Raw genomic sequence first — 19709 nt, 5'->3', positions numbered from 1 at the left:
TACAGGTTTTGTGATTGTGGAATTAATGCCTGTCATGGGTAATTAATGATGGATTATGTTGCAAGATTTGCATGGGAAACCTACTGACTACAAAAAAGATCAGAGCTAACACAACTAGGATTACTTGAACTTGGTCACACTTGGCCAAGGGAAAGTGAGCTCTTGCAATAATTTGTGCAGGAAAACCCCACTGCAAAATGGTTTTTCGGTGTCATTCTTTCGTGTGAGATTTTCCTTCGAACTATATCCCAAGATGTTAAAATAATGACGATAAAAATAATATTTATCATTGTAATAACAGCAACAAGAACAATGATTATTAGACCATCCTCCCTTCAAAGCTCCTAGGAACCTCCATGTACAAAAACTACAATAAAATACAATGTTTTAAAAATAAACACTGAAACCATAAAATTATCAAAGCTCACAAAATTCCAGCAGCACATGACTCACAACGAACACAGCTGGCCAACTATTGCATCAGCCCCAATGCCAAAAAAACCAAATATGTATTTATCAGTCATCCAAAGGATGGAAATGGGGAGAGGGGGACACAAATGTACTTCTAGTGGAAGAGAATTCTACAGCCATGGTGCCATAACAGAGAAGGCCCTGCTATGAGTCACCATGGAACAAGCCATGGCTGTAGATTAAACTATGATCTGGACTATTGGAGTGGATCTCAAGTGATGGTTTGGCAAATAATGAGAGAGACACTTATATTTAACCTTTGCCTATGGAATCTGACAGTGCAATCCAATACATGTCTACTCAGAATTCTCACTGTGTTCAGTGTGGCTTTTTCTCAGATAAGTAAGCACAGGATTGCAGCACTACTTTACAAATATAGTTATCCTATTAGCATAGCCATTTCCTCTTAACCATCTTTTTACACTGTGAGACCAAAGACAAGACTACTTTGTGAAGTATCATGTGCTCATGAAAACGACAGGTTCAAAGGTTCTATTGGCAGATGCTGAAGGACGCTGAATTCTTAAATTGTTCAACCGCAAATCAGCAACTGTAATCAGTAGATTAGTCCCCAAGGGGGGAAAATTGCCAGAATAAGGACAGTGCCATGTTTAGGTACTGTTGTGCTGATTAAATTAGGCAAAGGTTCCTTCCACACCAGCTGCCTCATCTGGAATTGCTATCCTTTGTTCATTCACATTTTACAGAAAACCTAGACAACGTTACAGCCAATCTATTGCATTCCAATGTTTTCAGTTTTGTCCCCATCTTTTTTCCAGACCCAATTGGTGGCAATTTCCCTCACAAACAATGCAACTGCAGTGGCAGCCTATCCATCCAATTTAGCAAGAATGTGGCACAGTGGTACCTTGGTTTACGAACTTAATCTGTTCTGGAAGTCCGTTCTTAAACTGAAACCATTCGGCATACTTTCCCTAATGAGGGCTCCCACCGTCAGTGCCCTTCCACCATTTGGATTCCATTCCTAGACAGAGATAAAGTTTGCAAACCAGAACACTATTTCAGGTTTTGCGGAGTTTATAAACCGAATCGTTTGTAAACACGACTGTTCTTAAACTGAGGTACCACTGTACTCTGGGAAAGAGAAGAGATCCCAGCAGACTTTAGGGATGCCAAAATTATCAATCTCTTTAAAAAAAGGTGAAAGAACTGATTGTGGAAAATATTGAGGCATCTCTCTATTAGCTGTGGAAGGCAAATTTCTTGCAAGGATCTTGGCAAACCGTCTCTTAAACTATATCCGAGGGGACCCTTCCTGAATCCCAAAATGGTTTTCGGCCTTCTAGGGGGACAGTGGACATGATTTTCACCACTTGACAGCTTCAAGAAAAATGCAGAGCGCAAAACCAACCCCTGTTTATTGACCTAAGCCTTTTGATACTGTAAGTCGTAATGCCCTGTGGACTGTCCTCCTGAAAATTGGCTGCCCAGATAAATTTGTAAACATCATTCAGCTCCTCCATGATAATATGACAGCAACAATCGCAGATAACAGTGGCTCTCAAAGTGAACCATTCACAGTGGGATCAGGTGTTAAACAGGGTTGTGTTATTGCCCCAACTCTATTCATTATTTTCATTGCCATAATCCTACACTTTGTCGAAGGGAAAGTCCCTACTGGAGTAGAAATCATATATTGAACAGATGGAAAGCTCTTCAATCTGAGCAGCCTGAAAGCAAAGAGTAAGGTTACCGTAACTTCCGTCATAGAGCTTCAGTATGCGGTGACAACGTAGTGTGCGCACGCTCAGAGGATGACCTCCAAATGGAAAGCGTAATGCTGGTGGTCAACAAAAGAGGTTTAAAGACTGTATCAAGGCAAACCTTAAAAAAATGTAGTATAAACACTGACAACTGGGAAACACTGGCCTACGAGCACTCCAGTTGGAGAACAGCCTTTACCAAAGGTGTCATGGGCTTTGAAGACACTTGAACTCAGGACGCAAGGGAGAAACGTGCTAAGAGGATGGCACGCTTGGCAAATCCACACCGTGATCAACTCCCGCCCTGAAACCAATGTCCCCACTGTGGAAGGATGTGTGGATCCAGAATTGGCCTCCACAGTCACTTACAGACTCATTGTTAAAACCGTGTTTATGAAAGACAATCTCACTCGGCTATGAGTGATCGCCAAAGAAGAAGATGATTTGCCTCATCGTTAGTCAGTTCCCATTTCCTGTGGATGACAGGGGGCACTTTAAATATTGATCTCTTCATCTTCTTTTTTAAGTTGCAAAGTAATGCTTTTCTGCACATGCACACACACTAATAATAATAATAATAATAATAATAATAATAATAATAATAATAATTTATTATTTGCCCCCCGCCCATCTGGCTGGGTTTCCCCAGCCACTCTGGGTGGCTTCCAACAAAGATTAAAAATACATTAAAATGTCACACATTAAAAACTTCCCTAAACAGGGCTGCCTTCAGATGGGAATGAAACTTGCATTTGAAGCACCCTATCCCCAGCAGGGGACATAAACTGACTGACTGAGGTACAATTCATCAATTGCTTTTGGCCTCCTGAACAGGAAGATATTACAGAGGCAAAAGCCGCAGAGAGAAAGATTCTAATTATAGTTACAGGGCACTTTTGATGAAAACTGGGTTCAGTTCTGAACAAACATTATAGAACAATATTGACCACAGTACAGTGCTATATCAAGTGTTGTGAGGAATCACCATTTAAATTCTGCTTCCTGCTGGTTGTCAAATGCCTCAGGAGCGCTAAAAGGCACTAGTATAGAGTTTCCTCTTCAATCACATAGACTTTCCTTTCACAAGGAGATACTAGAAACCTTCCAAACACTTTAGCAGGTTTCTACATGATGAACAATGTTTTAGGACTTTTTACATTTGCCCACATCTAAAGGCAGACAATAAATCCATCTTGCTAATTATACATCCGGCTTGTTATAACCATCATAAAACAAGCCCAGCTGGTAGAATCATAAAATGATGTCAAATTATATTCCCGCAGCCATAGCAGCAGTGTTCAAGGCTGTTCGAACAACTGCCAAGTTGGTCATCTCAATCTAATAAATAGCAAACACAGCCTCTTCCACTCCATATTAAAGTACTTAAGCCTGTTCTAACTCAAAGAGGTTTTGAATTCATTTGTCATTATCAGTAAAAAAGAAAAAAGAGAAAAGAGAAACTGTAATTAGAAAACAAATTAAATGATGACCACCTGCTTTAGAGGTCTGTTGTGGTTATTAATTATTACTCCACAATAATTGCAAATGAGAAAGTTATGTGAATTCATGCATCTTTTGCTACTTGCAGACATGACCTCTGACGAAATGTCATATGACATGATAGGTGGGGACGGAAAATGAAATTACTTTTTGGTATGAAGTTAGGGCTCAGTTCTCTACCTGAAGGAGAGCAGAGAAAATGGCTGATGTTGCATGTCTCTGCTCTTTCACAGTACCAGTTTCCCAGAGTTCCTTGGTACAGAGTCATGAAAGTCAAACAGTTTTGAAACTGGGCTCTATATTTTTGCACAGTTCAGATGAATTAAAGGGCTCTGTCACCCTAGCACAACAAACCCACTTTTTAAAATAATCACAGTTTTTGCAGTTTGGAAAGCAAGAGAAAAATGCACTGAAACGTGTAGGATGAATGAAGAGTTTGCTGAATCAGGCCAGTGGCCCATCGAGTCCAGCACCCTGTTCTCACAGTGGCCCAGCAGATGCCTGTGGGAAATCAGGAAACAGGATCTGAGCACAAGAGCACTCTGCCCACCTGCGATTCCCAGGAACTGGTATTGAGAGGGAAATCACCTTTGACAACAGAAGTCAGATATAACAACCAGGTATAATCTAACCTCCATGTAAGCTTCCTGCAAGCAAATCAGGATGAATGCTCAATAAAGAACTCATCCACCCTTAGAGACATGCTATCTCTGATAGAAGAGGCAGCAAACAGACTTTATGACTAGTTGCAAATGCTAATTTTGAATTTTGAGGGAGGTTGGTCCTGTGGTTTTTAGCTTGAGGAGACATTCAAAGCACACCTTCAGTCCAAAATGGCACAGTCCAGTACCACATACATCACACAAAGCCTGCTATTTGCGTTGTCTCTTTTACACAAGCCTTATCTGAGGAAAAACCCCAACCAGGTGCTGGGCAGAGGGGAGTCAATCTGAAATAATTGGTACCTTGATCAAGCAGGAGTTCTTGTATCATGTCTGCTGAATAAATTGTTTTTCTTTTCTTTTTTGAGAGAGGAAAACCTTGACAAGAAAAACAGCTCATTGTCCTATTTTGGAGAAGTCGAACAATACTCTTTTGAAGAACTTGAGTCTTTTGGCCGTGTGATGGGATGTTAATTAAATTTTCACATGTTTGAGGGAAATACCACTGGACTTAGTTATATTAAATATATTCTGAAGAAAAATGAGCAACATCTGCTAGAAAAGCTGGCGTATTAGGCCGCCCTTATAATTTTCAATGTGTTCTGGGTGGACAAGCAGCAACGGGGGCGGTTGGAGGGGGGAGGGAGAAGACAAATTCCACAGTACCTTCCCATATCTGGATGCAAACGTTCCCGTGAGTAAGGAGTGAAAAATAATTATCGTCTCGTCCAAGTCCCACACAAAAACACGCTGTGGTGAAAGACAGAGGGGTGGGGGAAGACAAAAATCATACCATATTAGTTGCAGGAATATATTCGTTTGGGATCCAGCCTTCCTCAAACCAGTGCTCTCCAGATATCTTAGACTACAGCCCTTTATATCATCAACACATTCTTGTTATCTTCACTCATCCAGTTCCATCACATTAGCCACCTGAACGTTGGTTGCTTCTAGAAACAACTCCATATTTTCTCTCCTTATGACACCTGCCTATCATACAAACCCTTTATAAGATCTCTTCTTTTACATAAAGGTTGGGGAACTTGATCTGGCCACAGTGTGCCAGATCCTTATCTCCTCCACCACTTATGGCCCAAGTTTGAAAGGAGTGTCAAGACCACCCAACTGTCAATCACCTGAGATCGCCACAAAATCAGCTGATTATCTTTGGGACTTCAAATCAGTGGGCTTGAAGTCATCAGCCATCCAGCTGGCTTTCTGCAGGAATCAGCTGTGCCATCAAGTTTCCCACAGGAAACCCACTTGAATCCACCAGCTCAGACGTTTGCCTTGGGCCCTTGCCAAAGGTTTACCTGGTGGTGGCAGTAGCAAGCAACCATTTTGATTTCCCACAATGTCCCTGATGTAGCATCACTCTAGGGCATTGTGGGAAATTAAAACAGGCCGCCACCAGATAAGCTTACGCCAATGCTGAGAGGGAGCCTAACAGAAGACACTTGGCCAAGGGTCCCTTCAAACCTGAAGCCAGACCGGGTATTTTATGAACCTCCCTGGGTTACATCATATGAAGGAAAACAGAATCAAGAAACCACAATAAGGGCGAAAGGTTACATCTGCATAGTTTTTCTACCAGATGTACATGTAACAATAATCTGTTTTGAAATATATTCTACTCATAAGTCAAAATAACAGCAAGGACTTTAAAAACTTGGGGAGGAAACAAGTTATCTGGTAACTATATTATTTAATTTCAGTAGGGAAAAACCTAGTTACAGGTTGGGAAGCCTAAGTTTTACTCAGTGTAGTGCCATTGAAACTAATGAAATTGACTAGGTCCATTAATTTCAATAGGTCTACTGCCCTGGATTTAGTCAAATACAAATGAAATAGGGTTGGGGTGAAAGAAACCCTCTAGACATCTCACCTCAATTTCGGTGTCAGCTGATGGGGAGGGATCATTGTTTCTTTTCGATCGCCCTCGTAGCTTTCCATCCGTCCCTCTGTGCTGCCTGTCTGTATCTGTGTCTTTTACAGGTGTTGTATATTCACCTACAGGTATATATAGAAAATAATTCTACTCAAAGCCAACTTCCTATGTTATGGCTCTTGAGCTTCTTGAAAAACTACACAACAGTGTTCCACTTATCATCAAAGAAGCAGAAATGACAATTGTAAGATCCTTCAGCAAATCACCATGGTATCTTAGCACAGGCATAGGCAAACTCGGCCCTCCAGATGTTTTGGGATGACAACTCCCATCATCCCTAGCTAACAGGACCAGTGGTCAGGGATGATGGGAGTTATAGTCCCAAAACATCTGGAGGGCCGAGTTTGCCTATGCCTGTTTAGCAAATCTTCAGACCAAATCAGGAAGCCACACACCTTGCTAAAGATGCATTTGCTGGTTTGGTTGTAATGTAGGGCTCGTCTGCTAAGTTGAGGGGAACCAATTCCCTTGTCTCTTGTCTTATCTCAGCTGATTCTGTTCAGATCTTGATCATTTGAATACAGCAGTGCAAAAGGACAGGGCGATTAGTAACCCTGAGATTTTTTAGAACACCAAAGGGGTAAAATTACTCTTTTGTAGTAGTACAACTCACCTTTTTAAAAAAGAAAGAAAAGAAAACTAATTATTCTACTGAAATAATGCAGCACTACAGATCTATATCTATCATCTAATCTATCTCACCCTAGGAGGTATTAAATGTTTCAAAAAAGGTTTAGAAGCATCTTCAGAGGATAGATTATCAAAAACTTTTTAACATTCCATCACACCTGTTTCACATTTTAACCCAGAAAACAATGGGTTCCCACCCAACACCTCAATGAAAACAGGGGTATTTTATAAGTTGGATTACATTTTTTAATGAAAATTGCAAAAAATCAAAATGTAACACAATTTTAACAGCTTGCAACATTGTCTGAAGAAAAGGTTTGCCCAATTTCGAATAATGTTCCACTTAAAACCAATAGAGCTTTTATTTATTTTTCAAACAAACATGCTTAGAACGGAAGTTTTAATTCAGCCAAGCAGCTTAACAGAGTTCCGAAATTTTTGAAATAATCAAAGAATTGTTACTTGCCTTGGGTCTTTAAGTGGTGTTTATTGTGGACAATGTTAATGTTGATAAGAGACCACATTTTAAATAACCTTTTTGAATACCACTAACTTTGATTTTCTTTTCCTTTTATATGGGGCTCTCCAATCCCTCTAGCAATTCAGATGTAGCATTTTAAACAGGAATCTGGTTCATTTTTTTCATGGGAAGGATTTTGAAATCTCAGGCTGAGATCAAATCTAACGAGGGGGAAATACTCCAAAGTAATTTTGCAGTAATCTGCGTTAGCATTTTGTTTTGTTTTAATTTACTATATTTTTTTCTGTTTGACTAACAACAGATGTGCAGGGTTGTTCCTTAAGTGAGCACACCCCACTTTGGGTTGTACATACAGTGATTATCCACAAATGACGTGGTGCTTTATAAAAATGATATAGGCTGCCAATGAAAATTTCGCTGGGGAAGTGATATACTGACTACATTCCAACAGAACATTGGAAGATGATGACATTTAAGCCCATAATTGATAGTTAAAAACTAAGCACTCCAATAGATCACGGATCACTTCAAGAAGTATGGAAGGGCATTTATTTAAAAGAAATAAAATAAACATGGAGCTCATTGTTTACTTAGCCTGTTATCTGTAGCTTTATTTAAAAGGTCCTCAATCAGTATGAATGCTTGTTAAACTAAGAACTTATAAGTGGTTGCTAAAAAATGTTTTGTTTCTAGAAAATAATATGAGAGCAGTGGTATTTGCTGCTATTGTTGATGATGATTATGTGCCCTCTTTCTACAGGCAGCTATTTAATGACAGAATTTCAGTTTCAGTCATTTGTCTTGCTTTCTTCTCTGTCTGATCTTGACTTGTTGCATCTAACTACAGCTGCACTGGGACTAATGCTTTCTAGATGTGAAATAATTTCCCTTCCATTAGCCTTCTTTCAACATTTCACCAGCCTTTTCTAAATTTAATATCATTATTTTGAGCCCCTAATTAATACAGTATTATATTTGGCTTTTTGGGGGCGGGGGGCGGGAATTGTACTGCCATAATGATTTGATGCCAATATGCACACTCTTATGGCAAATAACAAAGTTTGTTCTATTGCACTAATATCGAAAGAGCTTCATTGACTTGCACTATGTTTTCGGACACCGACTGAAGTTATGGTTCTTACTTTTCAAGCCCTGTCCTAAATCGTCTGAGTTCAGAGTAGATGAAGGACTAACTTATTCCATATGAAACTGCCTCTCAGTTAAGATCAGCTGCTGACATCCTTCTCTGGATCCCCTGGCACTTCAAGCCAGGAAAGTGATTACTGGAGAAGGTCTTTTTGGGGGTGGCACCCTTGGGATACGAGCCTGACAATAACCACCATGATTGTTGCTTAGGACACAGAACAACATGTTATTATTATCTGTTATATTTCAGAGACCTTTTAAGTTAACAGCAATGTGCTTTTTAAAGGCTTTATTTTAAACTGCCTATTTATTTTCAATACATTATTTTTATATTATTATTATTTATTATTATTATTATTATTATTATTATTATTAGTTTAAAGCTGCATTTACTCAGGAGCAAGCCCTACTGAATCCAACTGCACTGTTAATCTATTATTGTATTCAGTATATCATAAGAAAGTCTTGTATTTTCTTTAACACATGGGAAATCTAAACATATCTCCCAATACATCATCCACAGAGACTAATGTATAGTTTATGCTGCAAGGATTGGGGGGTTGTGGGAAAAGAAGCATCACAACTGAAGCTTAGCTGGAAGCAGGAGCAGACAGCACAGGGGTAGCAGTGCTGTGGGGCCACTCTCTCAATAGCAGCATCCCTGCTCACCACCTGTACAGCCCGAGGATGGAGCAATGAGGTTGCGGCTGTGTGGGTGCAATGCTGGGCTCCACCAGTGTGTTCAAGCAGCCTTGACTTCACCCCTGCCCTGCCACCATCAAAGAAAGTAGAGACAGCTCTACTGCCAGGAGCGCAGCTCTGGAACACAGCCGCACCCTGCCAACTGCTCCTGCCTAGAGGTTACACCATTTGGTTTGGGATCCCACCCCCCACCCCGTATTCTTAGATTTGTAGGATCTGGCTTTCTATATTTAGTACTAAAATAAAGATACTCCGCATTCACCTTGAGCCATTGCCATTCATATTTTACTGGTCCTGAAATATCCTAAAAACAGGATCCTGCACCCAGGCTAAAATTTAAGCCCTGCACATAGTTGTACTTTTTAGTTCATTTTAAACAGGGGAGGGATTTCCAATCATTAAAGTCACCTACCAGAAAGTGATTCGGTGCTCTGACTGTTGTTAATGTTGTGCGAAGACTCTTGGAGTGAGTAGGTCGATGTTGGGATAGCTGATGGACTGATGCTATTTGCAGACATGTAAGAAGAGTTGTAGGAAGAGCTGTAATACTGCGAATATTGGCTTTGGGTGAAGCTGGGATATGAAGAATACTCCTTTGAAAGAAGAGACAGCAACGCTAATCATTCTCCAAATGTCTGAAAAGCAGCACACCTAATTACGAGTTATGCACTTTGCAGGCTAAATATAACCAGGCTTACAAATATTTCCCCATTATTCTTGCCATTATCATATTCCCCGCTTCTGTGTTTTGCATCACCTTTGAATTTGCTGCATTTGCCAGGAAGCGCTGACAGTAACTTGCTTATTTCATGAAATCTAGTGCCAGGAATCAAGCAAGCCACTTCATGGGACTGCATGCATGTAATAGCACTTCTTCATTTTTTTCTAAATAGCAGCACCACAACGTCAATGTGAAAATGTGATTAAAAAAAACTATTGCACATTTAAAAAGTAGTCTTGCCCCACTTGTTTTTCCTCTTGCACACTGCATTTATACAGCAGTGAGTCCCATCTACCTGGTGGTTGTTAAAACACTTTTAGGGGATGCACATTAAAAAATCAACACCTGCTGTATACCTGTGAACTGCAAGGCCAGTACATGACTAAATTATACAACGGCTCTGATCTATGATCCGGCACCATAGCTATAAAAGCTTTGTGCTTAATCAACTCATCAACCCGATCCCCTTCCACTGACTTACTTCCTGCTTTCATCAAACCATGGTTTGCTCTTATCCCATCAAACAATATGCATTTGAATACCACTTACTGGAGGGTGATGTTACACTAAGGTTCTGCTTGGGATTTCCCATGGGCTCTTGTGAGAACAGAGAGCTGCACTAGATGGCTTTCTCCAGCATGGTTCTTACGTTCTTAAATCAAGACTGCTGTTTTCTGCAACCCTAGTTTGGGGAGTGAGCTCAAGCCATAGCTTGTCATTTCGAATTTCACATATACCAGAAAACTATGGTTTGATGAAACCAGGAACAAATTCACTGAAGTGGGGTATGGGAGTGGAGGGGGAATATGGAGAGCATGGCTTGTTCTCATAGTGCCAAACCATATTCAAATGTTCTGTGTGAACCAGTTCTATGTCTATACCACAAGACAACACTGCAAAATGTGGCTCTTTGCAGCATGTATTCATTCATATTGCACCCTCAGAGAAATGTGCACATCCTCCTTTAATGTGTACCTGCTAACCGTGTACTGGGCAAAGAAGCCCGGAATAAATTACCTTTCCATGAAATTCATTAGCCTGTGCCATAGCTCACATCCAACAATCTCAGCTATATTCTCTAACTGACAGGTCCAGCAGTCCTACAGACTAGCAACAAGCAGCTGAAGGCTAGAAAGTTTAGCTCAGCAGCAATTGTACATGACTCTGTTGTGATGCCACACGTTCTCAATCTCACAGTGAAACCATGGTTTAGCTTGCTGAGCTAAGCTCTATTCCCAAGCTTGCATGCAGAGGTTACAGAGGTAGGCAAACCTAAACTTAACCATGGTTGTCAAACCAATCTATGATTTCACGTTCTTGGTTTGCTGCAACTTCTAACACAGGGGCAGCCAGCATCATTCATTTCAGATATTGGACTGCAACTCCCATCAGCCCTGGCCAGCATGATCAATGATCAGGTATGATGGAAACTGTAGTCCAACATGTGGAGGCACCAAATTGGCTATGCCTACTGGAACCATCTAAAAGTATGTGCCTTTATCACTGGCGTGGGGCCTGTCATCCCAACAGCCCCAAAACACGAAGTTCTTTCGAAGCTTATAGGAAACTGAATTTAGGATGTAATTCTTTAAGATACTTGTATGTTCCATAACCTCAGTGATTTCAGTTTATCTTCGAATGCTTATATTTCAGCCTTTGCACAAACAAAAGAAGCATAGTGACTTCATACTTGGTCTACACCAATCTTTATGAGCAAGCATTCTCATATAGTGTTTCTGCATGTAATGTTATCCACATCATATATTTATACACATGCTTTATATTTAAAGGTGCTAACTTATGCAGAGCATGAAGTTCATCAACAGGTGTACGTCCAAATTAGGAAGAGCGCAAACAGGCTCCGATGGCTTCATATTCGCAAGCGTCTCTGAGTGATGCTTTAGAATGTTGATTCACATCTGTTACCGAAAGCCAAGAAATAAGCCGGCACTCTCTGCAAGATGATGGAAACTGCTAATTTTCAAAAAAAGATGTTCATGTGATACTGTGGTGTCCCCATTGTGACATGTTTCAGCGTCACACCCAAAGTGCTGAGATTGGGCCAGGACTGGTTGGAGGAAGAAGGGGGGTGGGGAGGTGGAGGAAGAACGGGGGGGGGGGGGAGGTGGAGGAAGGAGTGTTTGGTTGATTTCGAAAGCATTTGGTTTCCAAGTCCCTTGCCAAGCCGTTGAGATCTGTGAGCGTCCATAGAGACGTATGCTTTTTGTTCCTTAAGAATGAGACGTTATGTATGATAATCAGAGACAGGTATCAAGGAAGTTACTCATGTCCATGCGGCTGAAATATGAACCACCTCCTTTTCAGGACATTTTTAAAAAAATGGTTAAAGTTGTACCTGGTGCACTGTGCTGAACCCGGCAGAACTCGTCAGGCCGTTGGGCCCCTGGTAAATCCCTGAGGTGCCTAAGAGAATAGAAGAAGAAACAAGATAGGTAATAGAATTCCATTAAGCCCAATACAAATGGCCAAATTATCCTCAGAGGGCGGGTCCTCGCCCTGCCTTTACTTGATCTTCTGTATAACCTGTCAATGGGTAAGGAAGATTTTAGGAGCTTAAGGATTTCGGAACATAAGATGACACTGCTGGATCAGGCCAAAGTCCCACCTGGTCCAGCATCCAGTTCCCATGGTGGTCAACATTTGAAGCTGCTTTGTACCAGGCAGTGGTGTAGCGTGGGTTGTCAGCACCCGGGGCAAGGCAAGTAATTTGCGCCCCCTAACCCGTGGATTTGCGCCCCCTAACCTGTGGATTTGCTCTAACCCCAGATGTTGCGCCCGGTGCGGCCGGCCCCCCCTGCACCCCCCACGCTACGCCACTGGTACCAGGTCAGAAGTATTTGCCCACCCTAGGTCAGGATTCCTGCAAGACTATGCTAAGATTCTGAAAGCTCACCTTTTTAGGTACTTGCCTTATGAAAACATCCTGCTACTCTGCATTTCTTAAGCACCAGTTAAAATAACAAAAATAATCCCTTCTTATATCACTACTGCATCTTTCTGAGGAATGTCTTATTTCAGGAAGGGGTATGTTAAAAACAACAACTAAACTACCATTTTGCAGGCAGAGTGTCAGGCGCAAGAGAAATGGCCTTTTCTGTGGTAGCCCCATGCTTCTGGAACTCCTAACTGGTTGAAATCCAGAAGTGCACCACATTCCAATATATTTGGAAAGCTGGTTTCAAGTGGCTTTTGGATAGGCAATGTTATTCTTTTACAGCTGAACTGATGAACTAAGGTCACATCCATGCCACACATTTCACGTATCCCTGGCAAAATGGCCCTGGATTGAACAGAATTTAGCTTAGCTCCTCTGTTGTTGTCCTCTACCACCCCCCCCAAAAAAAAAATCCCAAGCAACTTTCTACTTAAGAAGAACTTGATGAACCAACTCCTTGACACAGTTTCTCATTGTAGGAACTGCCAGCATCTTTAGCCGTAAAGCAAAGACTCGGTACATGGGACCAGTGGAGTGCTGTTTTAGCCAAAGCACAGGAACAAATGCCTCTCAGTGTCTCCATGCTGCGTCCTTTCTCCGAATATCCGCTTGTTTGTTTTTATTTTAAGACCCTAGATTAGGCAGGGGAATGGACAGCTGAACAAACTGCAGCTCGCCAAGTGCAGTCAGTCACAAAAGCACATGCAGAGAGAAATAAATCTCATGCCAAAAAAAGAAAGAAAGAAAACCACCCCACTCTAGGAGGAGAATCTGCTTCCAGAACTAATTTGCCATCACATTTGGCCTTTAAAAAACATTTTGCACAAGGGGAGGGGAGGGGGGGAATTAGAAGCACAGGAAAGGTCAAGAGCTAATGATCTCTCAAGCTTGCCTTAAGGGTGCCAGTCTGGGACACTGCTCCATTTGGGTATTCTCCACCCAGCCCTGCCCTGGGCTCAGCTTGGGAGCATTCATGCCAAGGGGATAAATCATAGAAGCAGCTATGTGTCAACAGCTTTGCATTTCCAAGCCAAAAAAAAAAAAACCTCTCTAGACTCAGCACTTCAAATTCACGCATGTTCAGAGACCAGGGCTGGATGAATTGAAGGCAAAGCAACAGAAGTGAGTTGTTTGTTTGCCCCCACCAGAGAAACTCTAGGCAAAAGCCCTTGCTGAAGTGGAAGAGGAAGGAAGTTTTCAAACTGTAAGAGGTGTAAAATTCTGTAACACTCACCTTGCAACCACTGGAGGATCAAAGAGATCACTTAACACAGAACTAGATATATTTATGAAGGGCTGATGACTTGGTTTGGGGGGGGGGGGAGCCTCAATTATGTCCTGTTAGTATCAGTATGCATCCTCTTCCTAGACTATGGTATTCTGAAGTATTTCTCCATGTCTGCTCAGTATCAGGGACTGCTTTGACTAGAAATAAGAGAATTTTTAATTGAGAGCTTTGCTGACATTCATTGGCTTAAAAAGGTAAAGGGACCCCTGACCGTTAGGTCCAGTCGTGGCCAACTCTGGGGTTGCGGCGCTCATCTTGCTTTATTGGCCAAGGGAGCCGGCGTACAGCTTCCGGGTCATGTGGCCAGCATGACTAAGCCGCTTCTGGCGAACCAGAGCAGCGCACGGAAACGCCGTTTACCTTCCTGCCGGAGCGGTACCTATTTATCTACTTGCACTTTGACGTGCTTTCGAACTGCTAGGTTGGCAGGAGCAGGGACCGAGCAACGGGAGCTCACCCTGTCGCGGGGATTTGAACCACTGACCTTCTGATCGGCAAGCCCTAGGCTCTGTGGTTTAGACCACAGCGCCACCTGTATCCCATTCAATGGCTTACTGATGCACCTAGGTGATACATAATGCACTTGTTTTATATATTTATCTGTGTTTGCCACTTTATAAGAAAAAACAAAGCCATTTACAGCAACATCTTTATAATAATAAAAACCATGAAAAATAAAACAAAATCAGAGGCTTTCAACTAACTATTAAGGAAAGATGTTTTCTTAATTGCCTGTGTTTGGCAGCACAGAAAATTGCCCAGCAGGCTCTAAAAGGTTAGAACGTAAGGTGTCTGCTGAATCTCTATCAGCAGAGCATTCCACTTATTTGCCACAACAAAGGTGAAAAACATTACTTGCAGTTGGCTGTTAGGGGGGACAGGTAAATTTCCTTCCCTAGCTTGATCACTTAGGGCCCAATAAGAGTCCATCGCAAAGTACACATGCCAATAAGTACCAGAAAGGCAGGTGGGAAGCAGCAGTGACTGGTGCTGGTGAAAAGTTCTTTCTAAAACCACTCAGGTGTTATTGCTGCCTTGCTTGTCCACCAGGACAGGTGGGGTGCTGCCCCACCAACCTCAGACTGCCCTGAGCCACCCCCACCTGTCAACTTCCTTTTCTTTAGTCTAAGTGTTGCCCCATCACAGATCCCAGGGCAGATTGCGATAAGCAGAACAAAGAATAGCACTCATGAAACAGAATAAACAAGAACAGGTAAAATAACATAACTAAAACTGCAGAATGACACATACACCCCGGCAGACTAAATCAACATCTCAGAAACGCCGGAGCAGATAAATGTGTTTTAAGTTGATGCCAAACTGGAAAATGAATGGGCTGTGGAACTCCTTGCTACAAGGAAGACGCTGTGTCAAAGAAGTTAGCAATTTCTGAAGATGAATTAGATATCAGTAGAAAACTATGCCAAACTGCCACCATTTTGTGACTGGTTCTGTCCATGCGACACCATTTTCTGACAGGTGGGGCTAGTAATTTTCAAGGCATCTCAGGTGGGCCCTATGGAACCCCTATTCTACACTGGTTGGCAGTGGCTCGCCAGTCTTCCCAGCCCTGCCTGGAAGTGCCAAGGTTTGAACCGGAGACCTTTTCCATACAGGAAAAGGGCTTTTCCACTGAGCTATGACTGCCCTCCACCTGCCTTTCAGCTATTGTGATTGTGGGTCTGTGTCATCCAGCTATCGTTCGATTGCATGCGCTCCTTTAAAATCAGAAGCACAAGTCAAGATCTTTTCCTTTTGGATCCTCTTCACATGGAGCATAGTTCACATCTGTGTTCAATCAAATCAGCTGCTAAAATGTCACAATGCTCTCATTCACAGGTAACACAGAGAACATTTAGCTGGTAATAAAACAACCTAGGTATTAGAGGGGAACAGCCCTTCAGATATACAGTACTGGAAAGTACTTGGTAGGAAAACTCTAAATTGACCCCGTGCCACGGGCTTTCCTAATGATGGATTGTGAAATGAGAACATCTGAGCACATAAGGGCAACACTCAAACTGAAACCATTAGCAAACCCATGAGTGAAATAGCCCGCGTCCTTTCATGACAAGCTGATTCCATTTGCCATTCCTTTAATGTTTCTTTAATAAATGTGTGCCACACTTTAACACAATTGCATCTGTGCCTGAGCCAGGCGATGCAGCGTGTCTCAACCTTGGTGGGCCACATGCCTGGAGGGCCTTTAACTTTTGTAAGCTTGTGTATATATATTTTTAAGAAAGGGTTCTCACTGTACTGCACATAATTAACAAGACTTATTGGTGATATCTATATAATATCCCTGCAATGTTTGCCAAGCATTTCCATGCTGGCAAATTGCAACAGCTTTATATATATATTTAGCATTATAAAAAGATGTGGCAGGCCAGAATAGGACCATCTCTACCATCTATTTTAATCAAGACAATTATTGCCATCACAAATACAAGCAATTTCACAATTATTGAAGATAGTTATTCATGGTTTGTAAAGCCCCAGGTTGAATGTACTAAAGTTCTACTTGAATCAACAGGAAAATAATTTTAAAAGGCCAGGGGTCACCATTTTATCTTATCTATTAAATCCAGCCTCTTTAGAGAGATGATGGGAATTGTAGTCCAATAACATTAGGGGCAGCCACAGTTTCCCTTCCCAGTCCTTTTTTTAGCATATATTGATAGATAAAAGGACTAGATGTTTGTTTTAAGACCACCACAAATTATAAAATCCCATTTCTCACTGTCCACTTTAGCAAATAAAACACCTTGATCCCTCTGCTCCACCCCAACATCACAGCTGAGATGCATAAATTCTGAGGGCAAGATTTCCATTTCTACCCAGTGAAATCCCATTGGAAGGGAATTTCCAGGGCAACAAAAGCCACGATGAATAAAAACTACTGGCAGCACTGCTCATTTTCACAAGTGGCAGTCATTGCCAGTGCCCCGTGTGGAGGCAGTAAAATCACTTCATGAAAAAGCAGCTTTGCCAAATGTAGGTAGAAAGTCGGGTCTTGGAAAGTAAGTGTACACTGAGACAAGTTTAAGATTTTTTAATATGTTTCAGTATTTAGGGTATGCTATAACCTAAGTACTTATATACGGGTGCCAGTAAAGTTTGGGCAACTACCAGCAATTTAACCTTCTTTTTTCAAACTGGCAACCCTGGTGGCTACGTAGGCAAAGTGTTAAATTCGCAATCCGCAGAAGGTTGTTCCAAAGTCAATGCTTTTCTTTCAGTACCAGTGTATATTGGAACAAGCAAGGACTGCAAAAATGTGTAGCTTTTCATGACCAAATCTGAAACAGTATCAGATCGTTCTTCACAGCGACCACTATTTTAGAACACTTGGTGACAGCTTTTAAAGATATTTGCACAATGTGTGGGTTTTTAGCTCTGCTGGGCTTGCATGGAGAGACCCTGAGGTACTGACTGGAGTACTAGAATTAAGACTGGGGATACCCAAGTTCAAACTCCCCCTCAGCAATGAAGCTTCCTGGGTGACCTTTAGCCAGTCCCTGTCTAAGCCTAGCTTACCTCACAGGCTTGATGTGTGGGTTAAAATATGGGGCTTAAGTGTGGGGGGACTGCGCACACTGCTCTCAATTCCTTGGAGGAAAGGCATGATACAAATGGCGGCCGTTGAGTGGAAGGACAAAATGGCACCCCTTTCCCCATTCAGCACACAAAATAATAGACGTTGACTATGACTTCAACAGCTTCCTTCGCTGTTCTAACGCTTCCTTAGAGGACACATAACAGGCCACGTGGCTCTCAAAGCTCTGTCCTGCCACATCTCGGCCACATCTGTAACTTACATTTAAAGCACTGTTATACCATATTAAAAGTCATGACTTTCCCCCAAAGCATCCTGGGAACTGTAGTTTGCTAGGAAGGCTGGGCGTTGTTAGGAGACCCCTATTTCCCTTGCAGAGCTACACTTTCCAAAGTGTTTGAGCGATCAGGACCCACGCTGCCTCCCACCTGAGGCAACCACATTGCTCTGCCTAATTGCAGGCCCTGAACCTCATATCCCCAGTGAAACGAAAATTGACCTGACTACTTTCACTAAGCACTGAACAGCAGCGACCGGCCACTTCTATTACTCTCTGTCACCACAACCAATTTGCCTTGGTACCTATTTCCTGTGGGAAATCTCAAGCCACTGCAATAACCTCTGTTATGGCTTTAAAACAGTTATTTTTGTATTAATTATTTTCTACATTTTTATCCCACCTCTTCTAGCAAGATGGCATATAATTGGTTCCCAGAAGGTCTCTCATTCAGGCACCCACTTTATTTTAGAGTGTGCAAATTTATTCCCATTACCTACACAGGGACCCAAAGGTAAGAGGGTAGGTAAGAAAACTAACTAGATACATGTTATTACATTTTACATATTGTTACATGCATGTCTCAGCTTTCTCACATGATGGAACTCTGTGGCCTACATCTGGCTACAGTATTTTACTTCAGCCTAGATGCTGTTTCAAGGTCATGCCTTGGGATTTCCGCTCAGTTACTCCCCTACAGAAGTCAGGCCTTACCTGTTTATTTAGATAGATTCATCTTAGGGCTGGCATGCACATGCATTTACATAACTTTTATATGAAATAGTTTCAGTTTATTTTGCCTACCAGACCATAAACATAAAATACAGTACAGAGTTATTTAAACAAATGCAGCTGAGAAAAAACAAAATATACATGCACATAAATTGTGCCTTTTAAAATAAAGCCAAGAATAATCAGAAACAGTAGGTACACACACACACACACACACACACACACACACACACACACACACAATTTTTTGGCTCAGAATTTCATCTTCCCTTTTAATAATTGTGGTCTAGTCTTGATGTTTACTGCAAGAATTTGACTATATTTTCTGTAATCTCAGGGTTGGGGCCTACCATTCACTACTGAAACAAGTAAGTCAACTGAGTTCCCATGTACATAACTTGATTTTTCATCACTCACAGCTCAGCATGTAAATGAACTACAAAGAAAAGCATTAGTGTTTGAGTTGTAACAGGTGATAGGAACATTCTGTCTGATGGCTTGTTTATGCACCCAACTAATCTCTTGATGGTTCAGAGGTTATGAATATACTGCAAGGGAGAGATTGCCTTAAGTCTTCCTGATTACAATGCTAGAACTTCTATCCCACATTCTACTGTTCTGTTTACACTGCATTACCTGTTGCATTCTGGAACTGTTTTTTAAATGACGAGAAAGAACTGTATGACAGAATTTCAGCTCCAAATTTCATCCTATGAAATCACGATGCTAAAAACGCCTGTAACAGATTGTTCCGGAAGCAAATGAACATGGAAATGAAAGCCAAGCTTCCAACAGTTTTCCAGAAGTGGCATTCCAATCATGTGACAGATCATATAGAATGTGGAAATTACTGTATAAGCAGAATAAAGTCCTGTCTGATGCAGCCTGAGTCGGACCTACAACAATATTGTC

The 19709-nt window shown here is 41.6% G+C and overlaps 1 protein-coding gene across 4 annotated transcripts in view; it reads right to left on the bottom strand.

Annotated features, from left to right (window-relative positions):
* Positions 1–19709, bottom strand: part of EYA2 (EYA transcriptional coactivator and phosphatase 2) — a 124386-nt gene that overhangs the window by 31813 nt on the left and 72864 nt on the right. For all 4 annotated transcript variants that reach the window (XM_028735102.2, XM_028735104.2, XM_028735101.2 and 1 more), the window contains exons 6-9: positions 12342–12409; positions 9677–9857; positions 6243–6367; positions 5024–5107 (exon numbers count right to left, since the gene is read on the bottom strand). In XM_028735102.2, the coding sequence (XP_028590935.2) occupies positions 5024–5107; positions 6243–6367; positions 9677–9857; positions 12342–12409 (458 nt within the window). The remainder of the gene's footprint in view (positions 1–5023; positions 5108–6242; positions 6368–9676; positions 9858–12341; positions 12410–19709) is intronic.

This window comes from Podarcis muralis, chromosome 5 (assembly GCF_964188315.1).
Source record: "Podarcis muralis chromosome 5, rPodMur119.hap1.1, whole genome shotgun sequence".
NCBI classification, from domain to species: Eukaryota; Metazoa; Chordata; class Lepidosauria; order Squamata; family Lacertidae; genus Podarcis; species Podarcis muralis.
This window is presented reverse-complemented; position numbering and strand designations above follow the sequence as displayed.